This window comes from Triturus cristatus, chromosome 5_1, assembly GCF_964204655.1.
Source record: "Triturus cristatus chromosome 5_1, aTriCri1.1, whole genome shotgun sequence".
NCBI lineage: Eukaryota > Metazoa > Chordata > Amphibia > Caudata > Salamandridae > Triturus > Triturus cristatus.
In genome coordinates this window covers 956,365,346-956,389,299 of record NC_140587.1, presented here as the reverse complement: position 1 = coordinate 956,389,299, position 23,954 = coordinate 956,365,346, and the positions used below count along the sequence as shown (strand labels likewise).

General features: G+C 42.6%; 1 protein-coding gene across 5 annotated transcripts in view; it reads left to right on the top strand.

The window, feature by feature from the left end:
- PHACTR1 (phosphatase and actin regulator 1) overlaps positions 1 to 23,954 on the top strand; it is a 1,250,807-nt gene that overhangs the window by 1,212,571 nt on the left and 14,282 nt on the right. For all 5 annotated transcript variants that reach the window (XM_085606075.1, XM_085606079.1, XM_085606078.1 and 2 more), the window contains 2 exons: positions 4,157 to 4,212; positions 11,697 to 11,758. In XM_085606075.1, the coding sequence (XP_085462201.1) occupies positions 4,157 to 4,212; positions 11,697 to 11,758 (118 nt within the window). The remainder of the gene's footprint in view (positions 1 to 4,156; positions 4,213 to 11,696; positions 11,759 to 23,954) is intronic.

Genomic DNA, 23,954 nt, shown 5'->3' with positions numbered 1-23,954 from the left:
CATAGGCTTACTCGGTGATTTGTATATTTCCCCACACTGTTTGGAATGCTTGAAGCCTATAAATGTATCAGGTTTGTAGGTTTAAACGCTCATGTCCATTTCCTCTAACTTTCTGCTAGTGGATTGTCCATAGGACGACCACTTCAAAGTTGTATGGTTGTGTAATTAGTTTCTTTCTTCATAGTGAAAAATATATTTCTAAGTAGGAAAATCCCTCTCTCTAGTATCTGGTGGTTAGGAGCATATTTACACACTTGTGACCCTACTTTTATCTACTTTAGTTAGGTGCAAATTTGGAAGTGCATGTAGGACAGGGAAAGCATTACAAGAGTTTAAAAATATGCACAGTCACAGATTTGCCAATATAACCAAATGTGGAACCCCATAATACTACTAACAGGAACTTTGTTTTTGCAGTTTTATATAGCACGAACCTGACCAAAGGTATTGGAGCGCTTTACTTTAGCACCAGTTACATTATTCTAGGGCGCATTCATTTTATGTTTTATGGGCACAGGGAGATTAGGTGATTTGCCCAGAGCCACAGGATGTTGAGCCGATGCTCAGACACAAAGCTAGTTCCTCAGTTACATAGCTGGCAGCTTTCGCCATACCGCCACATGCCCACCATGATTGTGAATTGAGACAATGGAATTTCATTCTAGTTTACTGATTATATGCGGCAGTCTGAATGGTTCTGCCCAAGCAAAGCCACAGATTCTAGAGCTAGATGTACAAAACCATTTTCAGCCTCAAACCCTGATTTGAATCACATGGTTTTACAATGTACCTCTTTTGTAATTAAGATAAGCTGTTTATTATTTTTTTTTTAATAAATAGCTCAAACTTGGCTTCAGGGAGTTAGAGTACCACATTACATTTCACAAAGTCCGATTTTTTTTTAGGCAGTGGGATATTAAGTAATTTGACGAGAATCACAAAATGTAGAGCCAAAACCAGGACAGTTCCAAAGTCAACAGTTCCTCCTGGTGGGCCACATTGCGTTCCTAAAAGACTTTCTAAATTACCATAGGTGTTTTGTGAACCATTCCGAATTACAATTAGGATGATATGTGAAAAGGGATCCCCCTCATATTTGCAATTTGATGATTTGATACATTTGTCATCTCAAACTTTTGAAAAGTTACAAAGAGGTGGTAACTCATTTGCAAATGGAAAGTTATCCCCATTGGACAGCTTCCTCAAATTGTTGTGCAGCCTCAGGAGTGGACCAGGTGATATCGTTACCTGCTGCCCTGCTGCCTTCACATAAGGAAAACATATTTTGATAAGCAGTACCTGTTCCTTTAAGTAACAATGGTTTAATTTAAAAATATATAAAAGTTTCCCCTTTGCGCATGCAGAACACAGGGAGGGTGGCCTGCTGTCCCTTGCCACCATCCCTGTGATCGAAGGCAATCACAGGGAGTTGCAAATAGTGATCTACCTAATTATTATTCAATAGGCAGATCCTTCTATGATTTCCTGTGACTCAACATTTTGAGACATGACCTGCTAGTACATAGCCATATCGCAAAATTACAGCCATGTAGAAAAAGGTCTAATGCAAAAAGAACAATTAATGGACAGAATGCAGAAAAATGTCATACATTCACCCCAGTACCGAGATCTGGGCCTAAATCCATAGTTTTTTTGCTCCCCATGCCAATCCAGTTTGATTCCACCCATATGCAAATCAGTTTTCACCCTGCGCTCAATGGGAACAGTCCAGCCCGAACTGCGAGGCCAGGTCCTCTCTGGACTGGAAACAAGCATCCTAGGACGAGTTTCAGGGTTTCACCCCTCATCAGCCAGGCTAGATTGAATCCAGTAGCATGGAGAGCATTCCCACGTCTGGCCATACCTGTCCTACTCGGGGTGACAAATGCAAAAAGAACAATTGATGGACAGAATGCAGAACAAGGTCATACATTCACCCCAGTACAGAGGTCTGGGCCTAAATCCAGCATTCTGTCCATCAATTGTTCTTTTTGCCGTAGAAAAAGGTCAGCGCACGTTTTGTGACTTGCTTGTTAGTACATATGGCCCCTTATTCATTGGATCAGGAGCAGTCGATTGCCAATGCATTGTAAGAATTTTAATCACCTATGTTGCATTTAGATGCACAAAAATATTTTGAACCCCCCACGGTACATCATGATAGGATAACTGTTTTATGGTTCAAACACAAAGAAATTACAAAACATGTACTACCAAAGAATTACACCTTTTCAAATGACACCCTTTTAGTTGTGTCACGCAGCCATCTTTCACTACATACTCACACTTTGGCCACCTTAGATTCACTTAACACCTTGTTGGAAGGGATATTCTTCCATCTTTACAGCACTTGTGTTTTGATTCACGACTTTTGTTCTTATTATTTAACCACATGAGCAGAGTGAAGTGTGTAATTTGTGGGTTTGCTCAGCAGGAGAGCCGTGGCTATCAATAGACAAGTGCAGTTGCACCAGGGCCCTGAGGTTTGAAGGATCCACTACACTTCTAGTAAAGCTTGTTTTCCGGCATAAAGCCAGGGTTTGTGGTCTTATTTTCTTTCCTTGCTTTAGGGTCCATAGCACCCTTACCACAGCACTGCCCGTCTAAGTGTCTTTGTGGAGCAGGACAGCGGGATAACTGAAGCAACCCCCTCGACAAGTAAGAGTAGATGATATGCATTATAGTGGGAACGTTTTCCTATTGGTATGTCAACGGTAAACACCAGAGACAGACTTTAGGAAGCAGACTTACTATGATTTTGCATCAGGATTGCATCACTTTGATGGCGTATCCCAGAGACACAATATAATTTTTGGTATTTATTAAGCCATGCATAGCCACTTTACGTGGCTTTGTGTGGTTTAGTAAACATAAAATAATGCAACGCATCCCACAACACTGCTTTACGTTACCTTGAGTTGGGAACATTTTCCATGGGTGTGGCCTGCCGGCTCCTACGCATCCACCCATGGATTTTGGCGCATTCCCAGATTTACTAAAACTAATAAACCTGGGAATGCAACAAAATGCTACAACTTCGGAAGTGAGGCATAACGAGGAGAAATATCTTAATTTCTCCTCGACATTTCCTCTTTCCACACGTGCTGCATGCTGCATTCTGCAGCACACATAGAAAGAGGAATACGGCTCTAAGGATTATTTTTCTGCGGGAAGGTATCACTTGATGCAAAAAAAACCAATCCTGCCCGTAACGCAGGCAACGAGTGCTGGCGCGAGGCAGCCTCAAGTGCGCCAGCACAAGTAGAGAGCTGAAGAGCGCCATTATGCAGTGCATAATTTAAAGGGGAAAATGCAGCAAAAAAAAAAAAAGGTGTGGGGGTCAAAGGATTTTCTTCTGAGCACTGCACCAATGCTGTCAAATACTGGGGTTACCGAATATCAGTGATAGGCAGTTTGATCCCATCTGATCTTCCACCAACTTATATTTCCCGTCTTTTTATTTCGAATCTCACTTTTACAGGTTCTCTTTTACCCCTCCCTTCTTTTTACATTTGTTATTATTTTCCTTCCTTACTCTTCCTCCTCCGTTCTCCCGTTTCTGCCCTTTTGTCTCCTGCTGAAAAATATAAATCCTAGTCAGCGGTCCCAAAAAGGTGCCATTGCCCTCCATCTGCAACCACTGACTCTAATTAAGTACTGCGTGCAAAGTAAGTTGTGCTGCTTCCACAGAAGATGGAAATGGTAAACAGGTGGTGCAAGGGAAAACCAAGAGGGGAGAGGAGAAGGTTGCGGAAACATGCCGTCTCGTCTGCTTGTCTGTGCCGCTGTCGTGTAAACTGTTCTCTGCGGTCCAGGGCAGTTAAGACCGGAGGACAAGTACCAAGTAGCACAGTGCCTCGCTTGCATAAATCAGGAAATATGCAATACAGGAAGGAAATGACGAAACTAACGTGGCTTGTCGTCTTAGTCTGTGTGGACAGCGCAGACCAGTAGTGACGCGTTGGGTGTACTTTTTCGCCGAAGTGACAGAACGTTTCTGCCAGGCCGGTGTCAGTCTCGTGTCACTCAGGTGTACTGTGCGGATGCACGCGCATAGACTGGCAGTCTCCTCGAGCTGCCTTGGGGTTCTGTCCGAGAAAGATAAGGGCGTAATATGAAATATGGTGCAAAAACTGATCCTTATCTTCTTTCGCAGGCGGCTGAGCCAGAGGCCAACAGCTGAGGAGTTGGAACAAAGGAACATCTTAAAACGTGAGTGCCTTGGGTGTTACGCATCGTTGTTTTTGATGGTTTTTTGTGTGCATGTTTCCACGAGCTCCACGAAAAAACTGAAATTACCCACAAAAGCATTTTCAAAATCTGCACAGCAAGACCCTTCTTCAGAAAACGAACCAAGAACATTTGCGTGCCTTCAGAAAAGCAGTCAGGAAAAGTAAGGTTGCTAAGTAGATCTCAAGGACCTGCTGCAGAAATCTGTGCGTAAGCTGATTTGGCTTCTGGGAGGGATGGCTCAATATTTCAGCTTTCCCGAGTAGATAAAATGAGTGACATTTGAAATGGGCAGTGGTAGAGTAGCATGTTTTTAAAACATTTCCTGTCGACCTGGCTTAACGTTGTGCACTGTGAAACAGTCGCTACTATTATTGAAATTTCGAATTTGTCAATGAAAAATATACTTCACAATATGAGCACTGGTTCTCAACATTAATGAACAACAATAAAGTAAACTAATCAGCGTAAGGTCATTGCTCCATTTGTGAAATCACGTAGAAGCCTAATAGTTTCGGCCAACATAATTAATCGTTCACGAAGAACATCCCCTCATAATCCTTCTGGAAAGTCCAATGATAGGACATCTATATGCAGCTCCTCTGCACTCGACCCCGCAGATATGCCAGCCATATCCACCAGTGAGGCCAGTGTATTGCAATCCTTTCTCTAACCAGCATTAGATGACAGTGCCACCTGTACTGTAAGTGGTTGCACTGGCACAGGGGCGTGTCCTGCCCACATAGGATCCCATAAGACCCAACCGCACAAATGTCTGATGTGCAGATCCCTTTCAAAGCCACATGAATTTAGGATTCCTTGACTAGCAGTTCTGAAACAATCGCTAAATTCTTGATGCGCATGCTTAGCCCCCTCTCTCCGCTCTTGATAGGATTGTGTGACAGTACCACCACTCCCGGACATCTTGCTGTAATCCCATCTGCCCCCTTCCGCCTGTATTGTGGTTAACAACCTTGGGCATCTGGTCAATAAAACAGTCCATTGAACTACGAAGTGGAGACTGTGAGACCACAGGCGAGAGGTTACTTTTCATCTATTAATAAAGCAACAACCTGATATGTAGTGGGCTCATGCACTATCAATTCCCGGAATCTTTCAGGTACGGAATAGAAATCCTGTATTCTTATCATATGGTTCAGTGTGTTCCAATCGCATATCGTCAGACAGCGTAATTCCAAGTCTTGAAGGTGAAAATTGTCATCTTTAGTGTGCTCACAGAAGGATTACAAGCCGCAGTACCTGCCTCATGGAACTGAAACGCAGCATACATTCCAGCAGTAGACCAAATTAAGGCCTATTACCACATGTCCCTAACAGGCATTAAATACAACCTGTTGCCCTAATACGGTGGACGAATCCACTCACCTTACATAGCATATATACAGCCCCTCAACATTTGAGACGGCTTCATCCTTTGGTCCTGAAGAAAGCCATCCAACCCATATGGGTAACACAGGCTGAAACATATCGACCGACCACTCACCAGATGTTATCCAATTAAGCACCGCCCACTTTTTTAACCTTATCCCTCACCCTGTGAAAATAAAAACAAACTACAGAGGAGAGAAGATATTTTTAATAATTTTTATTATTCCATCACTCTTCCCACTAACGACTGTCGCACACCAAACAGTCTCCCTCTTGGTGGAGGATGATCAACACCTGAAGAACGGGACACTCAGGTGCCAAGACCCTATGATGATTCATCCCACTTAATCAAATAAGCGGAGAACCAAGATATACCGCTGCTGTGACAGTGCGGCTGAGGTCCCTCATCAGAAAATTTCCAAGCGACTCTGGAAAACAACCTAAGTGATTCATTCTTTTTGATTATTTAAGTACTGGCTCGGGAAGCTGAATAAAACTCTGCTTCTCTCTCCCTCTTCCTGTTTTCTGGAATCAGTTTTAGATATCACCTGGGATATACTTCTTGTCCTGTAGAGTAGTTCAACTGAGGTTCTGCTGCCACGTATGTAGGGGACTACTCAATTGCATCTTGAAGCATAAACTATTTATTTTCTTTTTTGCTTATGTGTATCCCAACATTTGGTCTACGTTTTCCCCCAAGATCACCATAAACTTCTACTGATGATTTTAACAGCACTCTAACAAATGTGTGTCTTTAGATGGCTCACCAAATTTTGAATAGTTCTACAGACCCAATCCCCATATTACTGCTAAGACATACATTCTCAGATCCATTTCTGTTTGAATAAGTTTCTGGTCAGTCATGTGCATGAACTGATTTGGTTTATGCACTGAGAACCTGAGGTGTCGGAAACAATCTTAAATGTGGATGACAAGTGAATAATGGTTTGTCCCCACTCCTTTCATGACTTGCACAGTCAGCAGTGTTTACTGAGATAAATAAAACATTTCAGCCCCAAAAGGGTATTTGACTTTCAGCCTTATTATTTTCCTGGTACTTCACGTCTACTTATGAGCATAACTGTCTGTGCTGTTATTGGACCTGGGTTCTATAAGAAATGCAACTGTTTCTTTTATTACTTTTTTGATAGTGATGTTTATAAAGCACACACCTAACTTCAAAAGAATGTGCTTTAGTTAGTTTGAGGGGCGGTCACTGGCACAAATGAGAGATTGTTGGCTATTGTTCAGAATGGCAAAAACATAGCAATTAGATGTCACGTCTCATGTATTTTTAAAACTTGTGTATTCCTTAACAAGTCCACACACTGTCTTAAATTGATGACCTTAATGTGTGTACACAGAAGCTTTAAATACAAGGGCGTCAATTTATTAAGGGCCTTACCATGTAAAAGCGCCATTTTTATGTTAATTATTGCTACTCCACTTTAGTTTTCTTCGACCTATTTACGTTCTTTGCACTTGTGCATTTTTATGTTTATTACGGTGTATTGCATCAATGCCAATATGGAAAACAGCATCATGCTTGAAATAGCTTCTAGACTACGTAAAGATTCCAGTGTAATTTCTTGCACTTTTGGACGCCATGTGTGCAGTGGCATACATTTACCTCTCTACTCCTAAAATCCAATGGTTTTCAGATGCCACAGAGGATTCAGGAGTAAATGCCTATTGCATTTGTCCCTGCACGTTATATCAATAGCAGCTTTTGGTGTACTTTTATTGTTAGAGGATGCGTAGTTTCAAGTTTATTTTTATTTACATAGTTACAGAAAACCAATACAACATAATTCAATAAGCAATAAAACCAAAAGTACACAACAATTACAAAAAACATGGTTATATTAAGATAAAAACCCAAGGATGCCAACAGGTTTACGGAGATTGGCGACAGTCGAAAAATGGGTATTAAGTGGTATAAACTCACATCATCAGTTTAGGAAAGCATGCCGGTTAGTGGAGGACTGTAGGTTAATCATGGTGACAATATAAAAACGTTGCCGTCAATATAAGTGCAATTGATGCATTAAAGTGCAAAGCGAGCAAGTGGCAACATTTTATCAGCAAATGTTTAGTCCTTAGAGGAAGAAATGGCTTTGATGCCGAATTGTGCCTTGCGTCTTAGGCGATAGTTGAGTGACACTTTATGGGTCACGAACAAGATAGAGAGAAGAGTCAAACTGAGACAATCTGCTGCTGTGCTGGACTTTACCCTAGGGTCCAACAAACAAAACAGACTTCCTCAGGAACACATATCAAAACTAGAAAACGTATGGCTCTCTGTAGACCGGTCCAAAACATTTCAGAAAATGCCATGGGTTTCTTCACACTGACCTTGCTTTATAAGGTCCATAATACTACTAATGTAAACACTTGGGAACTTCTCAACTGAGTTACCCAAGGACATCTCTGTTCTTTATAGTGCCACTCTCAGCTCCTTTTGCCTACACACATACATGTGCATGTACATGGATGGCATGTAATGCTGAGCGTCACTACGCTGCCCTGCAATGATGCTTCTAGCAAGGCAGTTCCTCTGTCACTTGCACCAAAGGCTTCATTCTTGAACTAAATGGTCTCTGCTTTGCACGTTTTAGCTTCTCTTTTACTGTGCAATCATTGAAGGGATATTTGCATCTTCGTGTATTTAGCTGAAGTCATTGATTGTTGGACAGACTCCCATTTTGACGTCTGCTGAATTAAATACATTATTCCTTGCTCTTCTAATTGTTTAAGATGGAAGTTCTGCCCTCGATGGTGTTAGGTGTTCACACCTATTTCCTTATCTCAGTCATTCCATGTTAAAGTATGGGGGTGATCTTGCCTATTTCCTCACAGAACAATCCATGGCTCCTTTTTGTACTAAAATCTCCTGTGAGGGGATCTTCCACTTCTCATAAATATTTGAGGTCTTATACTTGCTTGATATGAGGGACCCCTGGCTCGCCTAATTTGCTTCATGTTTATTTGCTCCCTGGATAGGCCGCTGCACTTTGCTTACGTACTCTATAGAGCGGTGCCAAGAGCAGTCCCATGGAGGCTTGGAAGATGAAACATTGTTGCAACGTATATCTGTCTTTGTTGAGGACAATCATTGGATCCATCTCTTCCCAGCATATAGCACCACTCTTCACTGTATAGATCATGGGGACCAGTTGCACTCTGACTCTGCATCGTACTGATCCACTAAAGTCTTCCACCTGACAAGTAGGTCCAGAAGGCGAGGCTGTTGCAAAACTCTCGCACTACCTTAAAAATGCATTAAATGAAGCTCATGACCCATCTACTACCTCATGAATCCACAGCACTTCTTGACTCCCGAACTCTATGTTTAAGACTACTCTACTATGTAATTCTTAAGTCTCACTGTTGTAAAGCGCTCCGATACCCTCGGCTCAGGTCAGCGCTATACAAGACTCCTAAAATAAATAAATAAATAAACTCACAAACTTTCTGTTGGTGGCCAAAATTACAGTGCGGTTTGTGGCCGAGAGCCACACGGGTAGGGGTGGGATCGGGGGGGCGGGGTCAGTGGCGGGGGGTCTAGAGTAAAAAAAATCAAACCTGTTTCAAAACATTAGACAATGTGACAATGCTGTATTTCTAAAGCAGATGTAACTACAAAGAGCACATTTTGATAATACATTTTTATAGGCAGACAATAGCAATCTTAAGAGGCATTGCATAGCTTCATACACACATTTATCCCCAATTCCATCACACTCTTTGTCAATCAGTCTCTCTCTCTCTCTCTCTCTCTCTCTCTCTCTCTCTCTCTCAGTCAGTCTCTCTCTCAGCCAGTCTGTCTCTCAGTCAGCCCCTCTCTCGGTCAGTCAGTCTCTCTCTCTCTGTCAGTCAGCCTCTCTCTCTCCCACTCTGTCAGTCAGTCTCTCTCTCTGTCAGTCAGTCTCTCTCTCTGTCAGTCAGTCAGTCTCTCTGTCAGTCTCTCTCTCTGTCTCAGTCAGTCAGTCTCTATCTCAGTCAGTCTCAGTCAGTCAGCCTCTCTCTCTCAGTCAGTTAGTCTCTCTCTCTGTCAGTCAGTCTCTCGCTCTCTGTCAGTCTCTCTCTCTCAGTGAGTCTCTCTCTGTCAGTCTCTCTGTCTCTCTCTCTGTCAGTCAGTCTCTCTCTCTCCCTCAGTCAGTCTCTCTCTCTCCCTCCCTCAGTCAGTCTCTCTCTCTCTCTCAGTGAGTCTGTCTCTCAGTGAGTCTCTCTCTGTCAGTCTCTCTCTGTCAGTCAGTCTCTCTCTCAGTCAGTCAGTCTCTCTCTCTCTGTCAGCCAGTCTCTCTCCCTGTCAGTCTCTCTCTGTCAGTCTCTCTCTCTCTCTGTCAGTGTCTCTCTCTGTCAGTCAGTCTCTCTCAGTCAGTCTCCCTCTCAGTCAGTCAGTCTCTGTCGGTCAGTATCTCAGTCTCTCAGTCAGTCTCTCTCTCTATTCTCTTTTAACTCTCTCCACTCTCTCTCCACTGTCTCTCTCCACTGTCTCTCTCCACTGCCTCTCTCCACTCTCTCTCTCCACTGTCTCTCTTCGCTCTCTCTCCACTCTCTCTCCTCTCTCTCTCCACTTTTTCTCTCCACTCTCTCTCCTCTCTCTCCACTTTTTCTCTCCAGTCTCTCTCTGTCCACTTTCTCTCTCTCCACTTTCTCTCTCTCCACTTTCTCTCTCCACTCACTCTCTCCACTCTCTCTCTCTCCACTTACTCTTTCCCTCCCTCTCTCCACTCTCTCTCTCCCTCTCTCTCTCTCTCCACACTCTCTCTCCACTTTCTCTCTCTCCAATCTCTCTCTCTCCACTTTCTCTCTCACTCTCTCTCTCTTGCTCTCTCTCTCTCTCTCTCTCTTTCCCTCCACTCACTCGCTCTCTCTGGGGGGCCATGGGTACATTACCTGCAAGTTCTGCGGGCCGACAAGGAAGGCCTGCCGGGTCGCCGGCGGCCCGTGGGACGTACTATGAGTCCCACGGGTATAGATGTACTATTCTTAAATCCATAAATGTGCGCCTTGATGGCATATAGATCTTTGAGGTCTGTAGATGTGGAGTTAAGAATAGTAAATCTACATTTACCTATACGTTATTACATTAACAATATTGTGCCATTCGATATTCGGTAAAGATACAATATGTTTATATTGCAACATATTTGTACATGATATTCTGACATGCAACCTTTCTGGCTTGTGGTACTCAGTAGTGGGGGATTGGATTTATTTTTCAAGCCAGTGGGAGGATGGGAAGGAGGGTCGGGTGCCCAATCATATCCGATCACCTCGGATTCTCCTGCCCTGTCTTGAGGCCCAATTGTAGCTGCCGCAGGTAGGCTGGTAAGCTTTTGTCAAAGCAGGGATCCATTCACCAAAAATGTGGACATCTAGGCAAACGCCTACGACTTGCATAAAGTTCAAAATTTCTCTCAATTTTCAAAGCACCAGTTCTCAATTTAAGAGTTTGTGCTGGGTAGTTTCACTTGCGTATGCTGTACACATATGCTGCTAGTGTGGGAAATGTAGTCCACATCCACAAACTTGTGACTGTGTGGAGATGATTCTCATTTGCAACAGATTAGGGATAATTTTAGGTTTAAGGTTAACAGTAGTTTCATGTTGGGGATTGCTATCGAGCTCAATGTTGTTTCATTGTCCTTTTTAGAATTATAGTCAAAACCATTGTATTTTTAAACTAACTGTTTTGAGGCATTGCAGTTTAGGTATTATGGCCTATAACAGCCAGCCACACCAGACGTTCTTTACAATATATTTCCTTTTCCTTTTATGATTACATCTTGAATATCTGTAATCTATCACAGACAGTTGACTTTTTGGAAGTCTTTCTGAGTGAGAAGTATTCTCTATAACTAGACGAATGCTTTCTTGGCAGTATGATGCCTGTTTTTTTTTTAGTTTTTGTGGTTTTTAAAGAGTAGGTAGGGTTTTTGTTTCTCCTATGAGGCAACATTCAACAATGGGGTGGGGTTTCTTAGAGAAAGAATTGTGTGCCCAATAGACATTTACTCTTCAGTGACCATTTAAAGAGGCTGATATGTCTGTCTGTCTGTCACTTCCAGCCCGGAATGAGCAAGAAGAACAAGAGGAAAAGCGAGAGATCAAAAGAAGATTGACACGCAAGGTAAGTACTCCCATGCTGGAGAGTAATGCTCCTATCCCCGAGCTCAGAGTGCATTTTCTCGTCCCAGCTGTAGGTATCTGACTGAGAGTTCAGTATTATACTCCAGCCCGATTACAGTGTTGTCGTAAAACACAGTCGTAACCGATTCAGTGAATAGCGTTTTTTATGATCCATTCTTAGGTATGAAAACAGAACATGCGCACTATTTGCTATCGTAATTTGCAGCAGCTGCTTCAAACTGCATGAGAAAACACCAGCGATTTATACAAATTGTAATCCCATTTTTTGGCATAAATGGGAGATTGCACCCATGATGGGATTACAGTCCCATCGTGATCATGGCCGTAGATATATAAATCCATGCTTCTGTGTTTATGGATATTAAATCGCAGAGCCAGGATTATAAACTGCTCTGTACGGGAAGTGGACAGAATAACAAATATTTGTGAGCTTCCAATGGGCAAAAACGTGCATCTGACCTAATCCACCCAAACATTTGCGTCCTAATTTACATAGTTGATTGGCTGATTTCGAAGCTACTGGCCCTGGTGTGCATTGCTGCATAGCTTGTTGCTAAAAAATATGAACAGGCCAGGTTGTCCCCCAGGTACTACATATTCATTGGCCTCTGTGGTGGCCTCATGCAGGAGGAACAGTGGGATGCTAGAGACATGATACATTTTAAGAGGGTTATTTAATAATGTATTGTGTGGGTGCTCCCATGGCAGAAAGATTTGCAGAGCATTGTATCAACTTGCTTAAAAATTTGTTGGACCTGGCCCTCTCTGCAGGGTCACGCCAAACCTTTTGCCTTTGCCCCTGCTGTCTTCTGAACCTGTTTTTATTGGCTTTTGGGACGTTGTGCACTTTCCCACTGCTAACCAGTGCTAAAGTGATTGTGCTCTCCCTTTAAACATGGTCAAATTGGATTCCAAATATCTCACTCTCCCTTTTCCAGCTGTCATCCAATTAAAAGAGTCCCATTAAACATCCATCAATTATCTTGAGATATTTATAGGAGATATTTATACAATAAAAAAGTTAAAAATGAGTTGCAAGGCAATAGGCTTTTGCCTTTAAACACAATATCATGTTTAGACCATATTAGGTTAAATGGCCGTTCAACCTAATATGGTCTAAATATGACGTGTTTCTAACTATGAGTGCGGGCGTTTGATGATTAAAGATAAAATCTGCCTTGCAACTATTTTTTCACTTTTTTCTTGTGAGGAAGAAGTTTCTCCTCCCTCTGTGGGGGGTAGGGGGCGTAGAGATGTGTTGTTCGCACAATACAAGCAGATAGGTTACAACACATACAGACATTCTTCTAAACGTGTTGGGATGTTCCTAGGTGGTTGCTTACGTGAGGAACTCCCTATTTTTTTCTTTTGAGGGTGTTTTATAGCTGAACTCCGTCGGCACTGGACTTTTTTTTTGTTTTTACTGTACTCACACACAGGGTTATCTCTTTTTATGTACACCAGAGATAGCACTATCTTAGCTATAGTTGCAGTCGACCCTGAAAACCTGTATGAAAAGGATTTGATGTATATGCCATATCAAGAGTTTTTGAATATAATACCCCAAAAGTTAGTGCCAGTGTCTTAATTAGATATTTGTACAGCAGGCCTCATCGACACCCTCCTCCCAAAATTAAGAATATTTAAATCACCTGGATGCGAGCTGTGTAGCAAACGGCTGACTTCACTTCCAGGTCGTGACCTGCCTCCAGTCAACCCACTCTGTCCTAGGATATAGAAAAACGTTCAGGAATATTCTTGCACAATACAAAACAAGTACATATATGGCCTGGGGAACCATTCAAATAGACAGCACCATCTCACGAAGGACACTCACTGGTAGAATGCACATGTTTGTGGCTTCGCCCAGGTTAGAAGTCCTAGAATCATCTAAAACGTCTGTAAGACGTTCTTGAGAAACATCTCAAGATCTGCCTGTATGTGCATTCAGAGGTCTATCTACTCCCTCCCACCTAAAACACTGTTAATGTCTCTATCCTTTGCTGAGGTAAAGTAAATGTATTTTGGTGACATTGAATTTGGAGCCAGGTTAATCTAGAATTAGGCACGCTCTCCTAATTTTACATTAAAAGTGTTCCTCTCTTTTGCATTTGTATGTTTTTTTTGGTGCTTTTGCCTTATTGAAGTTTGCTTGTCACCTTCTTTTTTCCTTTAAAAAAAATATTTTGTAGGTAATATTTTTTCCGAATCTGGCCGTTTGTACATAAACAATGTATTCCTCTTTCGTTTTCATATTAAGGTATATTTCTTCAATGGTTTTAGAGATGCAATTTAATTTCTCCTTCCTGTTGGCTTCATATTAGACACGATTTTGGATTTTTTCCAGGCCTGGCTCCTGAGGCTTCTCAGTGACTGAGCAGTTGTTAGCACACCACGTTGAATATATTTTTATTCCTCAGGACTAATGCATCCTCCATTGCTCCAGGTCCATCACTCTATTCTCAGTAGTAGGATCATTGCTCTAATGAAGTAATCAGTTATATTAGATTCATATCACAACAACATATGCCGCATAATGTATTTGCTCTTACTGCTGTGTGATTGCTGAAGTGTAAAGAATTTCCATTTACAATAGGAAGCTGCCTTTTCACCACAGAGCCTGTCGGTGCTGAAATTGGATTGTAAATCAAATAAATCACAGACAAGCGCAGTTGTTGGAACTTAAACTATCAGCAGTGACATTTAGACACAATCAAAACATGTTCTGAAAGGACGTTTGATGCCTGTCTTAGGCTTATCCATTTGATGCGGGATGTAAACAAAATGGCCGCAGCTTCTTGGAAACAGAATGAGTTGATTACTCCCAGCAGGGGGTTGGTGAAGATTTCTGGAATTAATCACGTCTTCCAGAAAATCATTATATGGATTTAAAAAAAGTTCCATCAAACAGAATACAGCACACAGCATTTGTGTCTTAAACCAATTACTCTCTGAACTCTTTTGTGTGCAGCACTGACACTAAGTCATAATAAACAGTTTGGTCAGGGCCCTCGACCAGCTGCAGCTGTTACGCAAGCACATGAGCTTGACAGCAGTGTTGCCATTTCCTTGTTTTTTGGTGTGGAAGATAACATAGCCATAACTTTAGCGGTGCTTAATTTGTACCATAAAAACATACCTTGACTCTTTCTTTTGGAGCCTGCTGCAGGTGTTGTCAAATGGCAGGGTTGCTGAATGTCAAAGCTGTCTAGTTTCAAACCCAACTTGAGTGTCTTTCTTCTGCCACACTACCTTTTTTGTCTCTATCCCACAAGTTCTTTTTCATTCCTACTTTCTCTTGGTCACTGTTTTGCTATCATTCTTTTCTTGCTTCTTTTCCACTTTTCTGCCGTTCTCTCTTGTGTCAGTCAAAATGTGACAATGAAAAATAAGTTCTGGCCACCAAAACGAGCCACCACTTTCGGTTTCTGTCTCCTAATCAGCTGCAGCTGGCAGATTAACCGCAGACAGCTCACAGCCAACACACTCACTCGGGTCCCTTGATTTCTCAGGTTTATCTGTTTAGAAGTTAACACATTAGCAAGAATGACCAAAGATAAAATGAGAGAAAAGCTAGCGCTCTGATTGTAGCTTTAAGAGTGGTAGAACCATTGCCGATTGTCCTCCAAACTTTGAACAGGGCTCAATAGTATTGTTGCTAACATTGAGGTAACAAGACCTGTGGTTTCCAATGTGTACCATAAGGCAATAATCAGAGGTTATTTTTTGAGCCGCTGACTCCAGTCACCACTAAAGACACCTTTTATTCCCCATTGTCTTCAGGTTCCCATTACGGTGCAGAACTGGTTCCTCCTTCCACCCCAGTAAATCATTTACTGTGCATGAAACCAGCAATATGGCATTCTAAAATGAAACTTTAGTCATGGTGAGGACATTGGCACCTCTTCCTCCTGCTGTTAGATCTTGGTGAAGTGAAATGTGAATGTCCTCCTCCATCTTCTGTTTTAGAACATGAACTGAAAGCTCGGGTATCTCAAGGGAAATAGCAATACCACAATGTACCTCTGTCCTTACATCATATATATGCTGCATTTGCTATGCTATATTGCAGCCTTCAAAATCTGAACAGGTTATATGAGTTAAGCAGTTAATTTATGGCTTCATGTGCAACAGAGGGATAGATTCTTGGCTGTAACAATCTAAGGAACGTCAAAAAAGGCTTAAACCCTATAAAAACTAATCAGTTGCATGTCTGCTCCCATAAAAACATCGATTATAAAACATCAGGATGACATCCCCCCAGGGATGCTAGACACAACTCAAAATTCCAGAACATGAATCCCAGAAGGAGGAATAGAGTATTTTCTTTTTCCAGTCAATAGACACTCATCACCCAAGAACAATTGCGGCTTGACAATCATCACCGGGGGCTATTTTGTAATCCTTCATTCAGTTTCTCTTTCAAATCTTCCAAGATGGTAGGCAACTTCTCCAGATCTTTTGAAGAACATTCACTTTGCTACATAGGGTTATCAAACACGTTGTGGAACACAAGATAGGACTGTGATTTTATTAATTCAGATTCCTGATCTTTATGATCTGGACCCTTTTCTCACAGAGGCACCCTTCCAGCTGGTGACATTAGCTCAAATCTTGATGCAGGCAGGAGATGTAGTGACATCTGTGGGTCAGGAAGATGGTTGCTTCCAAATGGAGTCAAAAGTGTGTATGACCAGTATCCGAAGTTCGTCATCATAAGTTACAAGTGCATGTCTACCATTCAGCTGGATCTTAGCTCCGGGTTTTTGCAAAGGTTGTCTCAAGGTGTTGCAGCCCATTATGATTATTGAAGTATATTAGGTTCCTTGCCAAGACAACTGGCTGATTTTCAGAAAACACTGAGGGAATATTTGCCTTGTTTGTAAATCACTTCCCTATCTGTATTTTTTAATCAAAAGAAATTTCATCTGATGCAATCACACACCCTTCAGTGATAGAAACAGTAGTAGGTTCTTCTGTAGGGCATGCATATCCATCTTCAGAGAGGATTCTAGCCTTGAGACAGCAGTTTAGCATTTCTACACTCACTGTACAACATCAACACTATTCATGTTGATGAGACATGTAGGCCTTTATGGCCTTAGGCATGGTTAACGTCCGGTTGGACGCTACAAATGAAATGTATTGAAAATCATCTGCCTCTAAATTAGCATTCATGTCGCAGTCAAAATGAGGAGCCCACCTCGCATCCTACAGTCGCTTCCTTGGTGGACTCGAAAAGTGAATCACCTAAACAATTCTCGGTTTTAGCCTCCAATAATCTAATTTATTTATTTTATTTAAAGAGTTTTAGATAGCGCTGGCTAGGCCCGAAGGTATCAGAGCGCTTTACATTAGGTTCCACAATGTAACAGAAAATGATAACAATTACACATTATGTAAAAAAATAAACAATACATTGAGAGAGGAGAGAAGGAGAGACATAAATAGAGGGAGGATGGGGGAAGAGACGACAGGAGAGACGAAATGAAGTCTGTCTAAAGACAAACTGGGTAGGTGCCGCCCAAGGAGAGAATCCCTGGCCCATCTCCCCTTTAGCTAAACCAGGTAGCTCCATCTGGCATCAGTCAAAATAGCTAGGTCTCAATTGACGAGGGAAAGTTCACAGATAAACCGGGTGGGGACTAAGGGCCAGGACAGGGGAGGGCAAAGGTCAGTAGCTGGAAAGTGGAGAAGAGTAGAGCGGAGAGGGCTAGGGGGTAGGGGGTAGGAGGGAGATAAGGTCAGGAGAGACGTAGGAGGGTTTGCCCAAAGACCGGCTGGGTAGGTGATGGTCAAGGAGGGAATCCGTAGCCCATCTCCCCTTTAGCTCGCGAGGAAACTCCACCGGGCATCAGTCAAAAAGGCTAGGTCTCAGCTGTCGAGGGGAAGTTCTCAGAGTATAGGTCCTAGTGGGTGAGCGGGAATAGGGTTGAGTGAAGGCTGGTCGAGGTCCGAACGAAGGCCAATGATTTTAGACCTGGAGAGGAAAGAGTATCGCGGAGGGTCTCACTGATGTGGCCATCTTGAAATCCGGCAGGGGGGACAAGTCCTTGAAAGATCAAATTCAGAGTCTACCCCCATGCTTCTCTATAGCCCAGAGGAAAGTGGGAGGGGGACCATCTTGAGAACAGGTCTAATGGTTGGGGCAGAGATTATTGAGCCAGGTCAACGTTCTTAAGATGAGTAAAGCCCCGTGGTGCAAGTGAGGGGGGTGTCCGTGGTCCGGGCGGATGCCCTCTTAATATGGATGGACCGGGTCACTCGCGTAACTTCGAGTGGTCAGGAGTTACCGGGTGGCGGCCATCACTGGGTCAGGCCAATCCAGCAATTGGGTGGTGGTGGAACTTTCCTGAATGCGCACCGACTGGCCGTAAGATGAGTAGTTAGTCATAGAAGACATTGAGAGAAAAGAGCAATCAGTGTTAAGTATAGTCTGGTTATGTGAGTTTTCACGGGAGGAAGAGTCTCCGGGGGGGTGACCGAGTCGGCCATCTTAGGGTCAGGCAGTCTCACTCAACTTACGAGATGGTGCGCATTGTAGGTCCATTGCCGGTGTCTTCAATCAAAGCTCTCCTCTAGTCTGGGCATGGTGGGAGGAAGTCGAGATTTGCTCCGCTAGGTGTTCCGGTGCTTGGCGGGCGTGTTAGAAGTTGTGGGGAGAGCTGCAAGTGGAGCTGGAGCTGCTATTTTGGAGTCAGTCAGTCTCTCTTTTGGGGCGGCATTCTAGGCAGAACCGGCAGAGAAATGAACTCCCATCCCGGCTCCCAGCAACCCGTGCCCAGCTGTGGCCAACCGTCGGCCTCGCAACTCCCGCGAGTCCAGATCAGGGCTGTCCAGGGGTCGTTTGGTAGGCACCGTCGCGACAACCACCTCAAACAGGAGCGAGAGCCGTCCAAGAGGCATCGGGCGCAGGATACTGAACTCACTCCGATTCAGGCTCGCCGTCACCCTGGTTCTTCTCCTGATCGGTTCCAATGAGTCCTGATTCTTTTGGCAGTGTGGATGTGGGGGGTCGGGTGGGATTTTCAGTTTGTTAGTGATCCTCGGCGGGAGCTCGAATACTTCTTGCAGGAGGAAGTCTGAAGTGGTGTTAGTGGTGTGAGTTACACTGGGTAGATGTATGCATGGCCCATGGGTGGTGTCAGCTGCACTGGATGCATCTGTGCATGGCCCATGGATGGTGTGAGTTGCACTGGGTGTTTGTGTGTCTGGCACATGGGTGGATGTGTGCAGCACTGGGTGGATGTGTGCATGGCCCATGGGTGGTGTGAGCAGCACTGGGTAGATGTGCGCCTGGCCCGTGGGTGGTGCGAGCAGCACTGGGTGGATGTGCGCCTGGCCCATGGGTGGTGCGAGCAATCAATCAAATCATTATTAATTCATCATAGTGTAGCTGTGGGTGTATGGTCAAGACTATCAAAATCATTGGTCAGCTTGTAGATTAACTATTTGTTACTGTGCCTCCAACCAAAATGTGTTAGAAAAAACTACACAAGCAACATCTATTCTAAGGTTGTGATATTAAAAGCCTGCATATCTACACCCATAGCCGATCTCATGGTACGAGTGTGGCTGCACCTACAGGCTTTGCTTTTAAACATGGCAGAAAATAGTGTTGTGTTTACTGCACCCAGAAAATACCAACAAAACTGCATTTGGTCTAGTCCTCTTCGGTTCTTCCTCAGGTCCAGGACTGTTCTGAAGTGGGTGCCTGGAGATGCCACATGTATACTGGCATGAGCTAGTGGGTTGGAATAACTCCTGGGCACACCCTAACCAATGGGGCAAATGTTCCAAGGCCAGCCCTATGCCCTTTTGGTACTTTCAAGATGGCAAAAGTCTTCGGCTACACTAAACATGGGTTCTGAGGGCTATGGGTGTGAATGAGGGCTGTACATTGGTAATCCTATTCTCTTCCCACATCTGACATCCAGTTTGACACACCCGCTGTACCCTCAATAAACCCAGAGACAGAAGTCTGGTAGAATAAAGCAGGGTTTTCCAGAAACTAGAGAGTGGGTGCGCAGGAATTATTTTGGCATCCTGTTTCCTTTCCTTTCAAGTGCACACCCAGAATTTATGTAAAAACCCAGCAGGCCTGTCAAGCAGGATTTGACATTTAAACAGGCTGTGACACTGCAATATCAAAAAAGATGCTCACATCCCCAACTGTGCATATTTTGAGAGGTTCAGAGGAGTAATCTCTTACCATTCAGGTTAGCCTATTGTTTTCTTCTGGAAGGCATTTCACACCTTTTTTCTCATCTATTCAAAAGCTAATTCATGGCTGACAAAGTGGGAGAGAAAAATGCAAATTTAGCCCCCAAGAACAGCGGGCACGGAAAATGTAACCTTCCAAAAGTAATTTTTCCTTACCATTTATTAGAAATCTGACTTCGAATTGAATTGGATTTTTAATAACTCTTAAAAATTGTTGTTTATGTATTTTTTATTCCCGAGATACAGTATTAGGATTTTAATCTGTACTATGGTTTTACATTGGGAAGCTAGGACTGCAGCAGAGAAAAATAGCTTTTCCGTGCTAGTCACTATAAGGATATGTTAATATTAAAATTCTACATATCCTACTTTGAAATACCATACACCCTGCCTTGTGGACTACAATGCCTGCATAGGGGTGGCGTCTACAGTCAAGCTGCACAGGGTAGGCCTAAAGCAATGTTTTCACTACCACTGTAGTGGGGGGCACAATGGGTCCTGCAGGCCACTAGTGGTATTCTACTTGAAGGCCCTGGGAACATCTTGTACCATATACTAGGGAATTATAACTTCATTGTTTTAGCAACAGCAACCCAATACCTCTGAATAGAAAGGGACACAGTTAAACTGGGGAGATGAAGAAGAAAGAGGGAGGATCATAAACATTCTTTGAAGGAGAGGATCAGTAAAGGATCCAATTTTTTCCTTACCCACACTTCTCGGTATAACCCCAGGCATGCGTCCCTATTAACATTAGACAATAGAAAAAGATTGTTAAGCGTGAAAACATGCAATCTCAATGATTATGTGATGTTTTAGTTTTCCTGATATGAACCTCCGTTTCCAAATGTGTCCCTTACCTCCTTCCTCGTCTTGCTGAATTAAACCTTTAACTGATCCCTTTGTTAATCAGTTGAGATCAAGGTGTTAGGTTTGCTTTGAAAAGCTTAGAGCTCATTTTGACCACTTTTGCTTTGATCTACCATTGCCATTCATTTGCAGAATGTTTTTAGCAAATTGCAAATAACTACTGTGTTCTTTTTCTAATCCAAATTTTACATCCAGTTGGTGAACTCATTCTTCATTAATATAAGCATGTATAGGACGAGTGATGCTCCATTCCCTCCCTTTTTTTATTTTTTTCAATTCATTTAAGCTTTATTCGGCTATAAGCCATAAAAGACAGGTAAAAAACATGCAAAGATGAATGCATTAATAAATCTCATCATAAAAATACAAAAAACATAATATTAATACAGTATCCCAATATGAGGCTGTCAATGAAAAAATGGTATCATGTGCATAGGGCAAAGAAAAGTATCATCACGTCTCACAATTTAAGCATAAAACCAATTTAAGAACATCATAAAGTGTCATGTACATAAACTCTAAGACATTTCAATATAGCACAATCAAGGAAGCTCAACGTGTAGGCAATTCCAATTAAGCACATGATAATTAATACATGATTGTTACTTAATGCCAGAATTCCTATGCTTAAGAACATGGTGAACATAACTTACAGTGTTCAGACAGACACCTACAGATGAAAGAGATTGCAAATAGTGCATAATAAGTCTTATAATCTCTAATAATAGCATCCTCTAAAAGTGGAATTAAAAGATTTTTCCTGAAGGAACAATACGATTTACAAAACAACATTGAGTGCAAAGTGGATTGTACATACAAACTATCACATGGACATGGGGTAATAATTATAGGATGTCTGACAAGATCAGGAAAAGTCACCAAATAATTCAAAGTGCCAAATCTCAACCTGGTTAACGAGACCCGCTGGTAGCTCTTACCAACCCATATAAGGTAAGGTTCAATGATGGGTCCAGAATTCAAAGGATTGTCCAAACAGACGGTACTTTTGTCTGATTCAGTGCAAGTTCAAGTATGCCTGGCCCACTTCCAAAAATAATCCTTGATGGTCTGTCGCTGTCAAAAGAACCTCAGGACAATTATAAAAATCCGGAATGCCCAGAGTATTAATCATATTTTTTATGTAAATTAGCCAAGGGATATGATTAGCCTATGTAAATACATACAATCTCTAATCACACTACTACTAAAGTTGGCTTCGGTCTTTGTCCAGATTGCTAGCCACAAAAAAAGTGGGAGGATTATAATAAGATGAATGACATAGTCAAGGCCGAGTTCTGCGTGACTTAAATAGTTAGCTGTGCTGCATGCACCCTCCAGAACCCTTTTCAGGCATCTATTCTCAACGCTGTGTATGGCTTTAAAAAAATGTGTCCCCCAAACTCCAGAGCCATAGAGAGCAACTGACAGACATTTCGCTTTGTAACCTGTCAGAAACGCATTTGGAGGTTTGGGGTCTAGCTTTTTTGTAAATTTGAACAGGCCTTCCACAGTACAAGAAAACTTGGCAGGGATAACAGTGCCTAATTGATTCCAAGAACTTCGATCGTCGAACAGTATACTCAGGTAGGGAAAAGAAGAAACTGGTTCAATTTTGGTAGCATTGATAAAAAAAAGTATTGCATTTGTTAGTTTTAGACCCATAAATCATAATATGGGTTTTGGAGTGATTTACAGTCAACTCCAGCTCATTCATGAACTTCACATAGCAATCTGCAACCTTCTGCAGGCCAAGTTTAGTCCTTGAAATTAAAACTGCATTGTCCGGATAGAGTACTGCAGGAACCAAATGAGTATACATACGCAGCACATCAGCATTTAGATTGACCAGGTGGTGTTCAAGGCCGTTAGTATAAAGTGTAAATAAAAAGGGCGCTAGCACACACCCCTGCCGTATACCCCTAGAAAGTAAAAATCTATCTGTAGTTTCCCCCACAGGACCAAACCTTACAGAAGCAGAGACTTCACTGTATAGTTCTCTAAGAAAATTAACAATATTGACCTCAACTCCCATTTCTAGCAAGGTGCTCCAGAGCTTGACACGATTCACATGATCAAAGGCGGACTAAAGTCCATAAAGGCTTGGTAAATTTGCCATGGCTTGGCCAAAGTGTATTTATTGATCATTAGTGAAAGGTTTAGGTACTGTTTCACAGTGCCTAATTCTGCCCAGAATCCAATATTGTAGGTCAGACTCGATATTGTTATCCTGAGCCCAGACCTCAAGTCGGTCTAGAATGATTCTACCCATGATCTTCACTATAGAATGATCAGAAAGATGGGCCGGTAACATTTGGGATTTCCTCTGTCCCCTTTCTCAAAAATGGGTACTATAACAGAGTGTGACCAAGATTTCGGTGGAATAGCCATGGATACACCATTCAGGACGATTACTAAGAAAGGAGCCCAAAAATCGATGTTGTCTTTAAAGAGATCGGTGGGACCCCTTCAGGGCTAGCTGCCTTGCCCAGTGGCCATCTATTAATGGCTGCTATAACTTCGTCCAGCTCAATGGCCAACCCAACATCTGATATCTTTGAGTCAGCCATCGTCGTATGCTCAGATAGAGCAGATAAATGGGCAGAGGCGTAAACGTCTTTAAAATGCTCAACCTGACTGGTAGGACTGATGGCCAAAACAATCTCAGCTTTGGGGGAGTTATTGAAGAAGAGGTTGTTGATCACTTGCCAGAATTGGCAAAAATCATGCTATTACTGGCAACTTGCAGGGCTTATTTTATTTATTCCTTGGTCCAAAACACTAGGGCACTTTATATAATAACCAGACGTTACACATTTTTTTAGCATGCAGAGGCTGTCCAGAATGATAGGATGCTAAGCCAACACTGAATGTCGAACCTGGTTTCTCACTTACAAAGTCAGTAGCTCTAACCGTTAGGCCACATCTCCTTCCTTTGTGCCTTAGTGACCCTACAGAAAGATGTCTTGTGATGTCTCCCAAGTCACAGGCTTATCTACACCTTTTACCAGGATTATGACCAGTGCTAGTACCTGCACCCGGTGCTTAGACTCACCCAGTGCTTAATTTGAGCCAGTGGTGAGCAG